Source organism: Eschrichtius robustus, chromosome 7, assembly GCF_028021215.1.
Source record: "Eschrichtius robustus isolate mEscRob2 chromosome 7, mEscRob2.pri, whole genome shotgun sequence".
Lineage (NCBI taxonomy): Eukaryota > Metazoa > Chordata > Mammalia > Artiodactyla > Eschrichtiidae > Eschrichtius > Eschrichtius robustus.
Window position 1 is genome coordinate 125,636,250 of NC_090830.1, and position 15,746 is coordinate 125,651,995.

At 38.1% G+C, this 15,746-nt stretch overlaps 1 protein-coding gene across 3 annotated transcripts in view; it reads right to left on the reverse strand.

Annotated features, from left to right (window-relative positions):
• The window catches only part of SHTN1 (shootin 1), a 102,119-nt gene that overhangs the window by 28,437 nt on the left and 57,936 nt on the right, over positions 1-15,746 (reverse strand). For all 3 annotated transcript variants that reach the window (XM_068548628.1, XM_068548626.1, XM_068548627.1), the window contains 4 exons: positions 15,449-15,602; positions 13,542-13,641; positions 9,021-9,103; positions 1,925-2,034 (listed from right to left, as the gene is read on the reverse strand). In XM_068548628.1, coding sequence (XP_068404729.1) covers positions 1,925-2,034; positions 9,021-9,103; positions 13,542-13,641; positions 15,449-15,602 — 447 coding nt within the window. The remainder of the gene's footprint in view (positions 1-1,924; positions 2,035-9,020; positions 9,104-13,541; positions 13,642-15,448; positions 15,603-15,746) is intronic.

Below are 15,746 nucleotides of genomic sequence, written 5' to 3' on the forward strand. Positions count from 1 at the left end.
TGTTACGACTTCTGAACAAACACCCTGCCTAAAGGCATACTCAAAAGTGCCACTATGCCACTCAAGTTGCCCTCCGACTGCACAAGGCTTTTCAAAGCCTGGACTGCATACTCTCATAACTGGTGACATTTCAGGAAAGTACTGATGGTACTGGGGGAAGAAGTCTGCACTGAGGCAGGCAGTGACCATTTGTTTTAAAGGTTACTGACCAGGTCAGTCACCACTGTATCTACACAGTTTTAATGATTACCAGCAAAACAAAACAAAACAAAACAGTTGTCCACTGATCCTTGTTCAGCTGTCCTCCAGATTTTATTAAATTTTTTATTTAATGAATGGACATTAAATAATGTGTAACTATTGAAAGAGTCATGGCAAGAAAAAGGACAAAGTGATATACCGAAAATGAAAGTACATACAGAACACTGATCGCTTACGATTTAAGAAGTTTTCAAAATTTTTCTTTCTAAACTAATTTTGTTTCTTTTACAACACTGCGTTTTTCTCTAGTAATAATTTGGTTTTGCTATTCTTTCCAAACTAGTTGTGACATGAAAGCCATAAAAATGTATTCTTTTCTAAGGTTCTACTTAGACCCTACATTTTAAAGTGGTTTCACATTTTACTCCATTTGACCCTAACAATAACCGTGTGAGCCAGAGAGGGTATTTTATGGAGAAGAAGCCCGGGAAGCTGGGTGATAGTGCAGGGACCCGACTCCAACAACAGTGCTCTTCACTCACTCACCAGACACTGGCACTGAAAGAGCTGCGCCCAACTATCTACACGCTCAGCTTCTCGTCCAGTTCTACATTCTGCGCATTTGCTTTCAGAGCTCTAGCACAAGACTGAATTACTCTCCACAGCTGGCCGAAGCTTCCATTTCACTAGATGTGAATCTTCTCTTGGAGTGGAATGCTCGTTCCCTCTTCCCAACCTCCTTTCCCTGGACAGCCCACACCACGGCCCTTCCTGCCTTGTCCAGTTATCTTGTCTGCCTGTGACAAAGTGGCATCTTTAAAAGCCCAGCAGAATTTCTAGTGAACAGTCATGACACTCAGGGACACTGAAGTAGCTGAAGAAGGGCATCCTTGAGAGTAAGAAAGGACCATAAAGTTTGGTTTAAAAGAAGAGGAAGAAGAAAGAGAACCCATCTGCTGATACCTTATTAGAGTGAGGAAAGAAAAAACATTTTTCAAGAAAAATGTCAAAAACTCTACTATTGAGTCTATTTAAATGGGACAGATATACAAGGGGAAGGGAGAAGTTCTGAACTAGACACTAGGTACTTCCACAGATCCTGGAGCTCACTGTGGTCTAGCTTAGAAGACAGCTGATGATACAGATACACAAGTTTCTCCTTAAAGTGACCTGGAATAGGTCTGTGAAATTAATGGAAACAATCTTGTAAACCTCACTATTTTTCAAAAGTTGTCTTAGGTCTGCTACGGTATACGATGTGATCCCCACACTCCAATTCCCCTCCCCCACGCACTAAAACAAGCCTTGGGAAGGCAAGGATCTTTGTGTCTTGTTTACTGCTTTATTCCTAGTGCCTAAAACAGTACCTGGCACACAGTAGATACGCAATAAATACTTGTTGCATTATACACAAGAACCAGGAATTGACGAAAATAAAGGGCATGCTAATTGTTACTTGTTTGGTATAACAGTTCATATCAATGTCCCTCTCAAGGAGATGGCAGCACCCTGCAACCACAGGACTTACTTTCTGTAGTGACCTAGGTTTCCTATGGGTCAGAGTCCTTCTGAAAAGTGCTTATATGAAGCAAAGGCTTTTACGACACATTAGCCTTAACCTAAGATTTGACAGTCAATTCTGATGTAGCTTTCATCAGATTTCAAAATTTTACATTAAAAAAAAGAAACATCAGGGGAAAAAAAGCATTTAGTCATTCCATACCTTTGCCTTGGGTCTAGCTGTCTGATTAACTGGTCTGAGATGAACTCCCTTTTTAATTCTGTCCATCATCTCTTCAACTGCTTGCCTCTTCAGGTCTGTGACTTCTTCAGCTATTCAAAGAACACACACATAAATCATCTTATGTTACAAGAAAACTACTTCCTATTTCTGGTGACTTAGAAAGACTGCACTATGTAATTAACCACAGTCATTTTTCAGACAGTCACAAAACACCAATAATTTACTAAGGTTAACAGCTCCCAGGTAGCAACAGTTTTTTAATAAAAATCTTTTAATAAGAGATTTGCTTTGAGAAATAAGAGTTATAAAATTTAAGGTCTAATTTGTAGCTTGGAAATCAATATTAGCTCATCTATGTTAAACAAAGTACATTTTGTTCCATGTGTCAGCATAATAATAGACCTGAATTTCTCCAGGTCTTTAAAAACCTAATTTTGTACCTAACTCCAAATAATCATTCACTTTTGTCTCAAAGATGTTTTTGTAACTTATAGTACAACCTATGTCAAAGAAATCCAACCAAAGCAGGAATAACTATCAAAAAGCCCATTTGAAAATAAAAGATCAAAGAGATCTTTTTACCTGCTGGAAGAAATCCACAGTCAAAAGATGAGCAGCAAATAGATAAAATCTGTTTTTAAATTGCCATCTTTTGTTTAGGAATCACAGGGAAGGAAACATTTAAGCAAACCTTTTTCAAGTCTTTTAAAATTGTCAATGTTAAAAGAAAACATACATACAGAAATGACTGCAGTTAAGTAATTAAATTTGATAAAAAAATTTCAACTGTCTATTGTTTAATCTTTACACTCTTTGGCTGCAAAAACAATAAAGCTGTTGAAATACGTATCAACTAGATGAATGCCAACTGAGGTGAGCTGAGACCTGTTAGTCAGAAGAGTGAAATTTGTCTCTTGCACAACAGCTTGACCAAAAGCACCAAATCATTCTGGAACATTTATCACCATTAATGCAGCTCTAGATCTTGTGTTTACCTCCAGCTAACTCACTGTATCCAATACATTCAAGCGTAAATATCTCATAAAGACCCTCCAACTAGCATCTTTAACGGACTCCACATCGTGGGGCAGGCATATGGTAGGCACTCAGCAAGCATCTACCTACTGACTGACTTGTTAAAGTTCGAGCTTTAAATGGCTATCAATAGTTTTACTATTTGAGCAGAAATAATTAAACCTCAAAAGGACGGCTTCTTAATGGAGGCAATCACAACTATATCCCCCAGCTAATTCACAGTCGTGTCAGGCTTTGCGCTAGGGAGGCCAAAATTATGGCTTCTTTTACTGCTATATGGCAGACTTCACTCTAACCCTGGGTAGCTTCTTATACATGCCGAGGGGAGCAACTTAGAGAATCCAGAAGGTTCCATCATCCTCCACTCTGCAACATCACAGTGATGCGATCACAGCTATATTCATCATATAACCTAGGTTTTCTGGTACAGTCCTGATTTCAAATAGTGTTGTCATCCTCAGAAGCCACTGAAATGCTGGGAATTCAAATTTCTCAATATCCAAACAGCATTTTTCAGTTCCAGAAGTCAAAAGAGTATCTTTTGTGAAGCAACATGGGAGACATGGCACCAAGGTCAGAACTCATCCACCAATAAACGAAAAGACAACAAAACTGTGGGTTGATCAACTATGTGCCCTTAAGCAGTATTTTCTAAGGCAGCCTCTGCTGATGGCTCACAAACATCAACAAGGGGACAGACAAGAAAATTACTATGAACAGAGATTCATTCATTCATTCATTCACCGACTCACTTATTCAATATCTGAACACCTATTATGCACTACATGGTACTTTTGCTGACTGTTTTCAAAATCAGAGGAAATAAGACCCAGATCTGTCATTCAAGCACCTGGTATGGGTATGGAATTTATTCCTGGGAATTTAAAAAAATCTTCAAAACACACTTGATTTTCAGAAAGGCTGCCATTTTGAGTAAGACTTGGGAAGAGCTGCATGGCAACAGGAACACCGCCTACAAACAGATTAGCACTCTGTAAGGAACGACTAAAACTAAATTAAATGCACAAAACAAAAACTAATTAAGGCAGACAGATGGAGAATTATGGTCAACACCATTCAAGTCTGCTGCAGCATCTAACATAACAGGAATTTAAAGTAGTTTCTTATTTTTGCTTGCCAGAATCATAGTGATAATTCAGAGAAGTGCCACTATCTGTATTGTGTACAGATTATAAACCAGGCTCACAAAATTTGCTCAGTCTTTTTCAAACGTAAAGGCTTAATTGGTCTTAAAGGAAAAGAAATCACTCTTATCAGATTCCCTACTCAGGCACAACACAAGGGCAATGGCTAGGTTAGCTACACAAGCTTTCTCTCTCACCCACCCTGTTTTTGAACTAGCAAAATGCAAGCTATACGAACTTCTGAACTATTAAGCAGTTCTAATAAATCTGCAAGAATCACCTACAGAGAGCTCATGGTATGTTTTGTAATTCTTTTCTGCAATCACGCAGTTGGTAATTGTCTCACAAAAGCATGTAATCAGGGGGACAATAGAAATATGCAGGATACTGGAGATTAAGGAAAAGGGACAAATGAAGACAAGGGGTCTAATGTTATTGAACTGCCACAGGAAAATAAAATCAAATGTTCTTTGAGTTAGTGCTGCCAGGTCAGTCTTGGATCAGAAAGCTACATGTAATTAATTGAGGCTTAAATTTTAAGACCCACTTGAAAAATAAGTTAGTTCCTCAAAAAAAAAAAAAAAAAAAAAAAAAGACCCACAGACAAAACCATCACCTTATTGCTCAATAAAACCTTTTGTTATTACCTAGAGGAAACTAAAATGAATTTTTAAATGCCACAGGTTTACTTTTCTCTTTCAATAACATTTTTAAAAAGGCATTAAAAAAAAATCTTATGGCACTGTGATGCACAAAATTTCTAAAGAACATATTATGGTTGAATAAGTTTGGATTTGACCTACAGTCATAAAGTTAAGAAAATTTCCTTAACTACAATGATCACAAGAGCCTGCTGAATGAGGACTTCTGCCCTTCAGGGTGGTTGGTACCATGCCTTTTTTTTTTTTTTTTTTAGGTAACATTTTGAATATTTTCTATGTTATGGGCACTACTCTAAATGCTTTACATGTTGTGAGACTCATAATTCTCAAAACAACTCTATGAAATAGGAACTATTATTCCCATTCTACAGATTAGCAAACTGAGGTAAGAAAATATCAACAAATTAATGACCTAAATATATGATAAACAGCAGGCATACCTCTCAAATCTCAGAACTTGTCCAATAAATGCATTCTTATCAAAATTAGGGTTATTAACTGCAAAGTATGTAATGATTTCTTGTGTTTAGATCTTAAAACTACTTCTAAAATATTTCAAAGACCTTCCCTACAATCAAGCTTTTTTTTTTTTTTCTTCTTTCTTTTTTTTTTAATTTTATTTATTTAGTTAGTTAGTTATGGCTGTGTTGGGTCTTCGTTTCTATGCGAGGGCTTTCTCCAGTTGCGGCAAGTGGGGGCCACTCTTCATCGCGGTGCGCGGGCCTCTCACTATCGCGGCCTCTCTTGTTGCGGAGCACAGGCTCCAGACGCGCAGGCTCAGTAGTCGTGGCTCACGGGCCTAGTTGCTCCGTGGCATTTGGGATCTTCCCAGACCAGGGCTCGAACCCGTGTCCCCTGCATTGGCAGGCAGATTCTCAACCACTGAGCCACCAGGGACGCCCCCAATCAAGCTTTTTAAGAGTCATAACCCAGCAATAAAAGTTTCTCCATTCATAAGCTCTGAAAAACATACCAACTGTATAGCAAAAGCCATCATATGATGCTAATATAAGAAAACACTGTGATAGTGGGACTGGTTCCTATGTTATAAATGCAAACTCCAAAGTGTCTCAGAAGACCCCAATATCGATGCTCTACATTCATTCATCATGCTTTTAATCACTGTTGATCCATTCGACAACTATTTTTTAGTGTGAATGATTAACAAAACACTATAAACTACCTTGCCAGACAGAGCAAAGTATGGCTATGGTACCTATCATTTACGGCAGTATGATTTTAGGGTGGCCCCAGTTTAAAAATCTCCTGAGCAACTTCTGTGTCTGTAACTACTTAGATTCCCAAAGTAACAATTCAGTAGCTCAAGGATGAGGGGGAAAATGCTGCCACATTTCATGAACTGTAAATGAAATATCATTTTCATAAGGAAAACTGCATGGTTTCTAATACTGGGAGTTAAGAAGTTCTAGAACACATCTTTTTAAATTTAAGGGTGCTGTTGAGGTTGATAAGCTAATCATGTAATTTACTGAGAAGGGGAATTTATTTTATTCTGACTGCCTTCCTGACCCTCTAAGACTTAACCAATTTTCCCAAAACAAGATCGAAACAAACAAAATTTTAATCTTAATTACAGTGTCAGGGAAGGCTTACAGCCAGTAACCCAAGAGCAGGGCTGCCCTGCAAATCACCAAAGGCAGGACTTCTAAATCCTGCAATGCCTTGGCAAAGCAGAATTTGCCTTTTAGCTGCATTACAAGGGGCTGTAGGAGGCAGGGGCAGAAAGTCAGTTCATACAGATGATAAAATCAAACAGCTTTCGTGTGTAATGGTGCTGCAAGGTTCTTGCTAAGAAGAAAAGACCAAGTCTAAACTTTGATTCATTCAATATGCGTGAAAGCTGTGGGAGGCTGCAGAGAGAAGTAAACCCTCACAGAGCCTGCAATCTGTTCGGGGGAGAGGGGGAGAGATGTGGAAATAACCCCAACACCAGAGCAGAGGCTGGGGGGTGGGACATTAAATCCTCACAGTAACGAAATTTGAAGTAAACTGCTACAGCAACACACAGTAATGAGCCATTCATTCTGGATTATTAATACTCATAAATAAAGGAAGAGGAGGAAGAGCCTGGGAACACACCAGACAATATGCTGAAACCTGAATGGGAGACATGGAATTAGAACAGTACCTTGCTAGAGGAAGGGCAGGAGGGCAATTCTGGAATGAGGAAAGACAGGAACAAATGCACAGGAGGCTTAGACGTTAAGGGGCCAGCCCTAAGGTGAGACAGATGTAATGAGAAATGAGGCTAGAGTAAAGGCAGAGAACCATCTCTAAGCAGACAGGGTATGAGATTCTATTCTGAGGCAGGGAGAAGCACAGAAATGGGATAAGATGTAGGACAACATAATGAGACCTGGCATCTGAGAACACGGCACTGCAGAGGTATGAAAATGGCTGGGGCGGGGCAAGGAGACCCAGAGGCAGGAAAAGGGGGCCAAGAAGTTTGCACCCATCTGGGCTTGAACCAGGCTAACCTACCATGCTCCATAAGTAAAACAGGTTGAACAAACATTGCTGAGTTTAATTTGGGTTCTACGGTCCTCAGGCATAAAGGCCCAAGATCTGGGGCCAGCATTTCAAGCTTCTGCTCTCAGTGTGGGCCCACATCAAACTGCCCACAGCTCTGTGCACTGACTCTGCACCTACCCACCCGGGGCCTCTGCTCAGCAGGAAACCTCCTCTCTCTCCATCCCCATCTCTTCCTATTATCCTCAGCTTCTCCCTCTCCAAAGAATCACAGGGTCCTATGAATTTTACCTCCCTCAACAGCTCCTGAATTTATACATTTCTTTCTCTCTCTACGGCTACCACCCGCATCTCAGGCCCATCAACATTCACCTGAATGAGTGCAACAGTCTTCCCTCATCCACTCTCATTCCTGTACAGTCTGTTCTCTGTTCTCTCCCTGCAGCCAGTGTAATTTTTTACAAAGGACAAATCTCATCATGTTACACTCTTACTTAAACTTCTACTGCCCTTAGGATAAATATCAAAATCTTGACCACCGCCTCTAGAATCTGGCTCCTGCCTACCTAGTAGGCTTCCTCTCTTGCACCCCATGTTCTAGTAATATCAACTTTCTTTCAGTTTCCTAATATGCTAAGCTCCTTCCCCACTATGGACCTCTGAATTGTTGCCCCTCCATGTGATCTATTTTACCATATATACCCTGACCTTCTAAATCCACAACTACTCAGCATACACATCACGTGCTGACACCAGTAGTCCACCTCCATCATCTCTTAGATCAGTACTGATAATCACTCCTCCACAGTACTGATCAAAAAAATGTACTTAAATAATTATATATTGCACTGGTAATTATGTGTTTACTTCCTGTCTGCCCCACTCAAATGGGACTTTATGTCTTGTATCTCCAGTACAAAGCACTGGAGAGAACAAAGAAAGTGCTTGACAAAGTCTCAGTTCATTGTTATCAACTCTAAAAAGCCTTTCCCCAGGACTTCCCTGGTGGCGCAGTGGTTAAGAGCCCGCCTGCCAGTGCAGGGTTCACGGGTTCGATCCCTCGTCCGGGAAGATCCTATATGCCGAGGAGCAACTAAGCCCATGCGCCACAACTGCTGGGCCTGTGCTCTAGAGCCCAGGAGCCGCAATTACTGAGCCCACGTGCTGCAACTACTGAGCCCACGTGCCACAACTACTGAAGACCACGCACCTAGAGCCCGTGCTTCGCAACAGAAGTCATTGCGATGAGAAGCTTGCGTACCATAACGAAGAGTAGCCCCCGCTCGCCGCAACTAGAGAAAGCCCGTGCACAGCAACAAAGACCCAACACAGCCAAAAATTAATTAATTAATTTTAAAAAATAAACATAAGGAGTGGTGATTGTACAGCACAGAAAAAATAGCCTATATATATATATATCTTATTTTTTTTAAAGACCTTTCCCCAAATCCTCATTTGGAATTACTCCCTCTCTTTCTTTTACACCCCAAAGTACCTCACCCCTTAATGAAAACACATTTCCCAGCATCCCTCACATTACAGTGATATGTGTGAATGTTCACCTGCTCTAGACAGTAAGCTACATGACGACAATGACTGTTCTTTGGTTCATTCTTATAGCTGTTAAGTTCACATTTCTCCCCAACAATCTGTTCATAGTCAAAGAGCTAACAAGTATGTCTACTGTTGAAAAATTGTACACCATCAACAAAAAGTTAACCAAAGGGGTGGGGTGAGAATTACCTGTTTCTGGTTGAGCTGCTTTTTCTTTCTTAGCACCACTGCCACTGGGGTGGGATCGCTTCCGGATCATGGACATGAGGGATCTTTAGGAGAAAGAAAAAGATCGACAGGATTAGTGGATGCCTTATGATCCAAGAAATAAAATGTATAGATTCTACATAATCAGTAAAAATCCAACTCTTCTCTAAGTGCATGAATATATAACTAGAATTTAAGTAGCCTACTTTCTACTTTAATAAACTGTTAAATTTTTAAGAAAGAGAAAGATGTCTCATCCCTTTACTGTGTAAAAACCAAACTAGTTACTGGAAGAAGGGGGCTGCTAACATTATTACTAATTTTATGCAGAGACATCTGCAAAGTAAAACAGATACAGAAAACCTTTCAATATCCATATTTAAAATTCAGAAACAGCTATCTATGTAATACATTTCAGAGGGAAGGACAAAAGAATTAGGGGATGTTTTGGTAAATATCTATTTGCGAAATATGGGCATAAAAACATCTGAATCTGCACAACATAGACCAGATACTTCAGGGATAACATATATTCAGACCACTGTCTCTCTGGTCCATGTTTTAAAAATCTGTGTAAAATCCAAATCATGATAAATTTGACATGAAAATTTAAAACCTCCATATATTAAAAAGACATCATAAAGAATAAAAAGAAACTCTACAAATCAATGAGAAAAAGCACACACCCAACAGAAAAAAGGACAAAACCAAGAAACCCCATAAAAAAGGATGTCCAAATTTCCAACACACATACAAACAGGTGCTTGACTTCTTTAGTTATTAGGAAAACACAAATAAAAGCCACACTGAGGTTTTACTAAACACTCAACAAATAGGCAAGAAATTTTAAGTCTGATAATATCAAGTGTTGGTAGGTTTGTGGAGTAACAGGAATTCTCAAACTGAAGATGTATAAATTGATAGTACCACTTTAGAAAACTGTTCAGCATGAAGATAGACATATCCTATGAGCCAGTGATTCAACTTCCATATATCTTACAGAAATACAAGCACTTGTGCACCAGGAAGCATGTACAGGAATGTTCATGTAGAATATCCATAACTTCCCTGAACTGGGAATGACTCAAATGTCTATCAGTATTACAATGGATAAATACATTTTGGGACATTCATAAAGTGGGTTATGTATCAATGAATATGAATGAACTCTGGCTACATAAAATAATATGGATGAATCTTACAAAATAATATAAAGTGAAAAGAAAAAGACACAAAGGAATACACTACAATTCCAATTATATAAAGTTATAAACAGACCGTATATGTATTTACAGTAGTTTAGGGATAGGTATATAGGCAAAAAAAACCTTTTTCTTTAAGAAAAGGATAAAAGGATAGGACTTGAGGGTACTAGCATTGTTCTATTTCTTGATTTTGATGGTGATTACGTGGATACTCATTTTATATTATTTTAAACTATACATAAGTTTGTGTACACTTCTACATATATATTATCACCCCCACCAAAAAAAAAAAAAAAAAAACTTAAAAAAAATGAATCAAGTACTCTGAAATTCTTTCAACTACATTATAAATGTCCTCAGTGTGGTAAACTAGATTTGACAAAATACAGTCCTGAGGAAGACAAATTGGGAAGAGAGGCATAATGCTGCCTCCAGAAAAAAGGGCAACTGGGTACACAGTACTATTTGCTCTGAGGACAGAACAACTTGATGTTCCTTAACCACTATCATTTTTAGATTTTTTTTTTTTACTTCTTACTTCTATGTTTGGTTATATCATTAATCCCCTCCCTAATTGCCTTTTCTTAAAATTCTCACACACACTGAACAATCTCCCACAAAGCACAGCAAAAAGAAAGTGCTACATCCTACTCTACCCTGTGAAGTTTCCAGGACTTACCAACTGGGAAACAGTCAGTCACTGAGCTTTTAACTTCATCTAGTTAGTCTTCTTTGGGCTCATAGTGGCCCAAAATGTAATTAAATTATTTTTATAAAACTTCTAATTTGCACAGAACTTCAAAACAAGTACATTTTAATCCATAAGGTGAGGGAATTAAATGATGCAAACTTTATTTTTTCCATTCTGTCAACTGAAGACAGGAATATTCAATGTCTACTTGTTAACATTCCATAGAAGGGTGGGGTTTGAGGAGGGCTCTCACTAATCAGAGGCCTCTCCTCATTCTGTAATGACCCCATCTCTGGTTCTGAGGGGAAGCTTTGAGAATGTGTATTATTGTACATAAAGATTACAAAGCAAGAAGTTATTTGTACTGCTCAGAACAGTTGTATGTATTTACATAAATGAACTAAGAATATATGTCCAACACTGCAAACCACCAAAGTAGATAAGAGAAAGTGCTAGCTTTAAATGTTCTGAAGTATAAGTTGAAGACTGATATGGTGTCCACAGGAAAATCATCTGTAATATTAAAAAGAACTGTCAAGATGTTGCTTAGACTAAAGAGAAAATATCAATAGATAGTGTGAGTTTCACAGGACAGATGAAAAGACCAGGACAAGACATCTGGGACCAATCATCCAAACCTCTGGCTAAAACTGCCCCAGGTGGAAAATATTCACCTTGAAATTCTTCAAGTGTTCTTCACACCCACTGTGATGGTTAATTTATGAGTCAACTTGACTGGGTCATGGGGTACTCAGATAAATGGTCAAACATTATTCTGGGTATTTCTGTGAGGGTTCTGGATGAGATTAACATTTAAACTGGTAGCCTGAGTGACTGTCCTCCCTAATGTGGGATGGGCCTCACTCAATCAGTTGAAGGCCTGAATATAACAAAAGGTGACCCTCCCCCAAGTAAGAGAAAATTCCTCCTGCCTGACTGCCTTGAAACTAGGACATCTGCTCTGTCCTGCTTTTGACTCAAACTGAAACACTGCCTCTTCCTGGCCTGTTGACCTTCAGACTGAAACAATGCCACAGGCTCTCCTTGGTCTCCAGCTTGCGGACTCACCCTGCAGATCCTGGGACTTGTCAGCCCCCATAGTCATGTGAACCAATTCTTGAGAATACATTCTCTTTTTATGTATATGATGTGTATGTACACATGTACACACACACACACGTCCACACACACACACGCACACACACACACACATCCTATTGGTTCTGTCTCTCTGGAGAACCCTGACTAATACACTAATATACCCTACCCTTTCCCCATGAGCCACACCTGGCCAGGACCTGTCCTTTCACTCCATTACTACAAAATGACCAAGATATGCCTTTTTCCTCTCTTAACTCTCTCCCATCTGTCCTCTAAGTCAAATGAGCAGGAAGAGGAGGGGAAAGCAATAAAGCCACTTAAAGAAGCCACAGGCTCTAGTCTTTTTCTTCCACTACCACTTCTATCCATGATCTACATCAGGGTAAAACAAACAGCTCAGGAACAAAGTTGGAAAACCTTGATTAGTGGATTGAAAGTCCATTGAAACTCAATACAAATGCAAATATATTTTTTTGACAAGAAAGTACTCCTTACCAAAAAATAAAAATCTCTTTCTACTGAGAAATTATATCTTATACTACTTAAATTCATCTTAAAATAAAAATCATTCATGTTATTCAATGAAAATTTTCTTTAACGGGCCTTATAAGAGTTCATGCTTTAGATATACATAGTCTGCTGAGTCCTACTTTCATTTCTCAGTGTGACTGTAGGATGCTTTTTGAGAAAATATTCTATTTAGGTTATACTTTACTTTTAATTCTAAGGGCTCTCAAGGTTTCAGAGACTAAAAATTAAAGGCCAACAGCAAGATTATAATCGTTTTTTAATAGTTCTCCCTCCTCACAGACAGAAGAGACCTTTCTTATCAAGCTCAAAATTCTAGACCTTAGAAAAAGATCAAAGTGATGAATTTCCTATTTTAAATGTCAAATTCAGAATATCTCCTACAGATTTAGCTACCCAGGAGAGAAAGAACTTTAAATACCTGAAATTCTTTCAATTGACTCTTGGATCGATCACGTGTAAAAATTATTTTGCCTTAACTACTTCAGTGGCTTAAAGTAGATCTGCTGGGTTCAGTACTTTTATTTTTTAAATAACTGAACAAAGCATAGCTTTTCAAATTCAAGTTAGTGAGAGAAAAACATGAAAACATTCTGGAGAAGCTCAGAATTCCTTGATCTTCCAGTTAAAGGAAATCCTAATGATACGGACTGAAGTTTTAAAACTGAAGTATCAAAAAATTTTTTTACGTGTCTAGCTCCTTGGTTTGGAACATCCACATGAAATATAAACATCTACAACAGAAGAACACTGTAGGCCACAAGATGTCTTTATATGTTACAAGAAAGGAATGATACACTGGCCTTCAGAAAATTCTCTGAAACACCTGCTGATATCTTTCATACTTTTTACCACCACGCCCCTCAAAATGATGCATCTAAGCCCATATTGCTTAAAAAGGATACCAAAAGCATAACCTTCAGTTTCTCTGACAAGGACTAACATTTGATGCAGAGCAGTCTTCCTGGACGTGCTTACCGGATAGGATTTGGAGGGGGAGGAGGAAGCGGTGGTGGAGGAGGAGGTGGGGGAGGTACCGAATTCTCAGACTGGTTCACCCGTTTCTGGAGTTCATCAACTGCACAGAGAGCAAGCATTCAGAAAAGAGCTGAAATAAGCAACTTAACACCTTATATACGTGTAAAGGAAAAAAAAACCACTCTCAAAATCAAGTTCTTTTATTAAGGCAAAGTTAGAAATTTCAGTATGAAACTGCAGAACCCTTTAAACTTATCATCAGTAAGAGAGGCCTTATATAGGTTACAAAAAAAAATTACCATCTTTTTGCTATATACACAAACTATGGAAAAGAAAAAAAAAATCAAGACAATGGCTGGATGGGTGGGAAGTAAGGATTGAGAGTAGGCTGAAGAAATATTTGTTAACAATAGAATTTACTACTCAAACACTAAGAAATTGTTAATACTTGACTTTTAAAGTATACAGACCAAGAATTAATTTTAAAGATGACATTTAGTAATGAATTTTAACAGCATACTTTCCTCCTCCACTTAATCTCCTTCAAAAACTGCAAATCCTAGAGTTCTTGATTTTAACCAGACTCAGACTCTCAAGTGTCTAACTCAGAAACTTTTTGCTCTTTTGAAGAGCATTCTGGAAATATAATTTATTCATTCAATTCATTCAAGCCATTAATGAAACAAGTACTTACTAAGCTCCAACAATGTGAAAGAGCCTATGCTCAGTGCTGTTCATGACACAGTTCCTGACTTCAAGAAACTCAATTTGAATTTATACCACAGATGTGAATGCCTCTAATTGGGCTCTGATGGGCTAAAGGTACTGCACTCAGGAACAGCTCTCCCTCTACGCAGCCATTCTACTTTCCACGACTGACTACCTTAATGATTTGTGCATTTGTTTTTACCGTCAACACTTAAATAAGCAGTGGGGGCCAGGCTCCCTGACACCAAGAATCCTCTAGCTATTTCATATGCATGTGTCTGTTTCTCTAAAGGGAGTTTGAGATCCTCATGGACAAAAGGCATGGTTTCTTTTCTTCTACATTTTTTATAGCACCCTAGGGTACTGGGTATGGCTGGGTACACACACAGCAGACAATAACTAAAAAGAATGGACTACACTCCTTAATTTTAGATCAATTTAAAAAAATAAATTGTAATTCACTTTCACTGTGGATTAGAAAGCATTGAATATTTTTTAAAGGAAAAAAGCCTACTTGATTTTCTGTACAGATTTCAAAATTCTAGTATAAAATTAACCAAAAATATCTGAAGTGAATATTGAAGCTGTTATAAAGGGAACAACCTGCCCCCTTAAATTACCTACTTTCCAACAGAAACTTATTACTTATCCCTGTGTAGTAATCCAACTCACACATTCTTGTTAAGCCTTCTAGAACTGAATGAATAAATCGTTTAAGTATCTCCTGGTGTTTTAAAAGTTTTTCCATTTAATATATATATTGTTGCCCAGTTTATTGTTAGGTGTGATACTGAAAGTATTATTTCATGTGCATAATTAGACATCGAAGATGAAGGTAGTATAAGCTTAAAAAGTCTAATTCTTTTTAAAAATGCACCCTAAAATGAATAAAATAAGTATTTAACGAACACTCATCTCTGAAGCCCTGAGAAATGCTGAAGTTTTGGTCTTCCCACATTAATGATATCTCCGTCTCTTAATTCTGTATGTGATGCTCATAAAGGCTGTGAGTCCAAAACAGAAGTCTAAATATTTGTGAATCATTTGATTACAGCGACCGTTCTAATGAATTACAATAGTCAGAAATGAAGAAATTTAAAGCAAATCTTGGTATTTTTCTATAGCATTCAGTAAATGTACTGGTCATGAGAGATTCACATAGTAATAATAAGACATAAAAGGCTACTCAGTGCTTTTACCGGAATGCTTTAAATTTCTAGCTTTCTCCTCAGAATTCTGATATTTCAATTCCAATTCTTTTTTATCTTCTTCTAGAAGCTCCAGTTGCTGTTTGAGGTTGTGCATCTCTTTGCGGAGAGTTTCATTTTGTAGCTGCTCTTCTAATTTTTTGACCTATAAGTTATAAACAGACTTTTATGTGGTGACAGTTTTTCCTTTGTCAAGGAAAATAAGGGGAAAAATAAATGTTTCCCTTTTACTTTGCACTTCATAGCAAAGAGATTACAATTCATCTTAAAAACCACACAAATCCTGGGA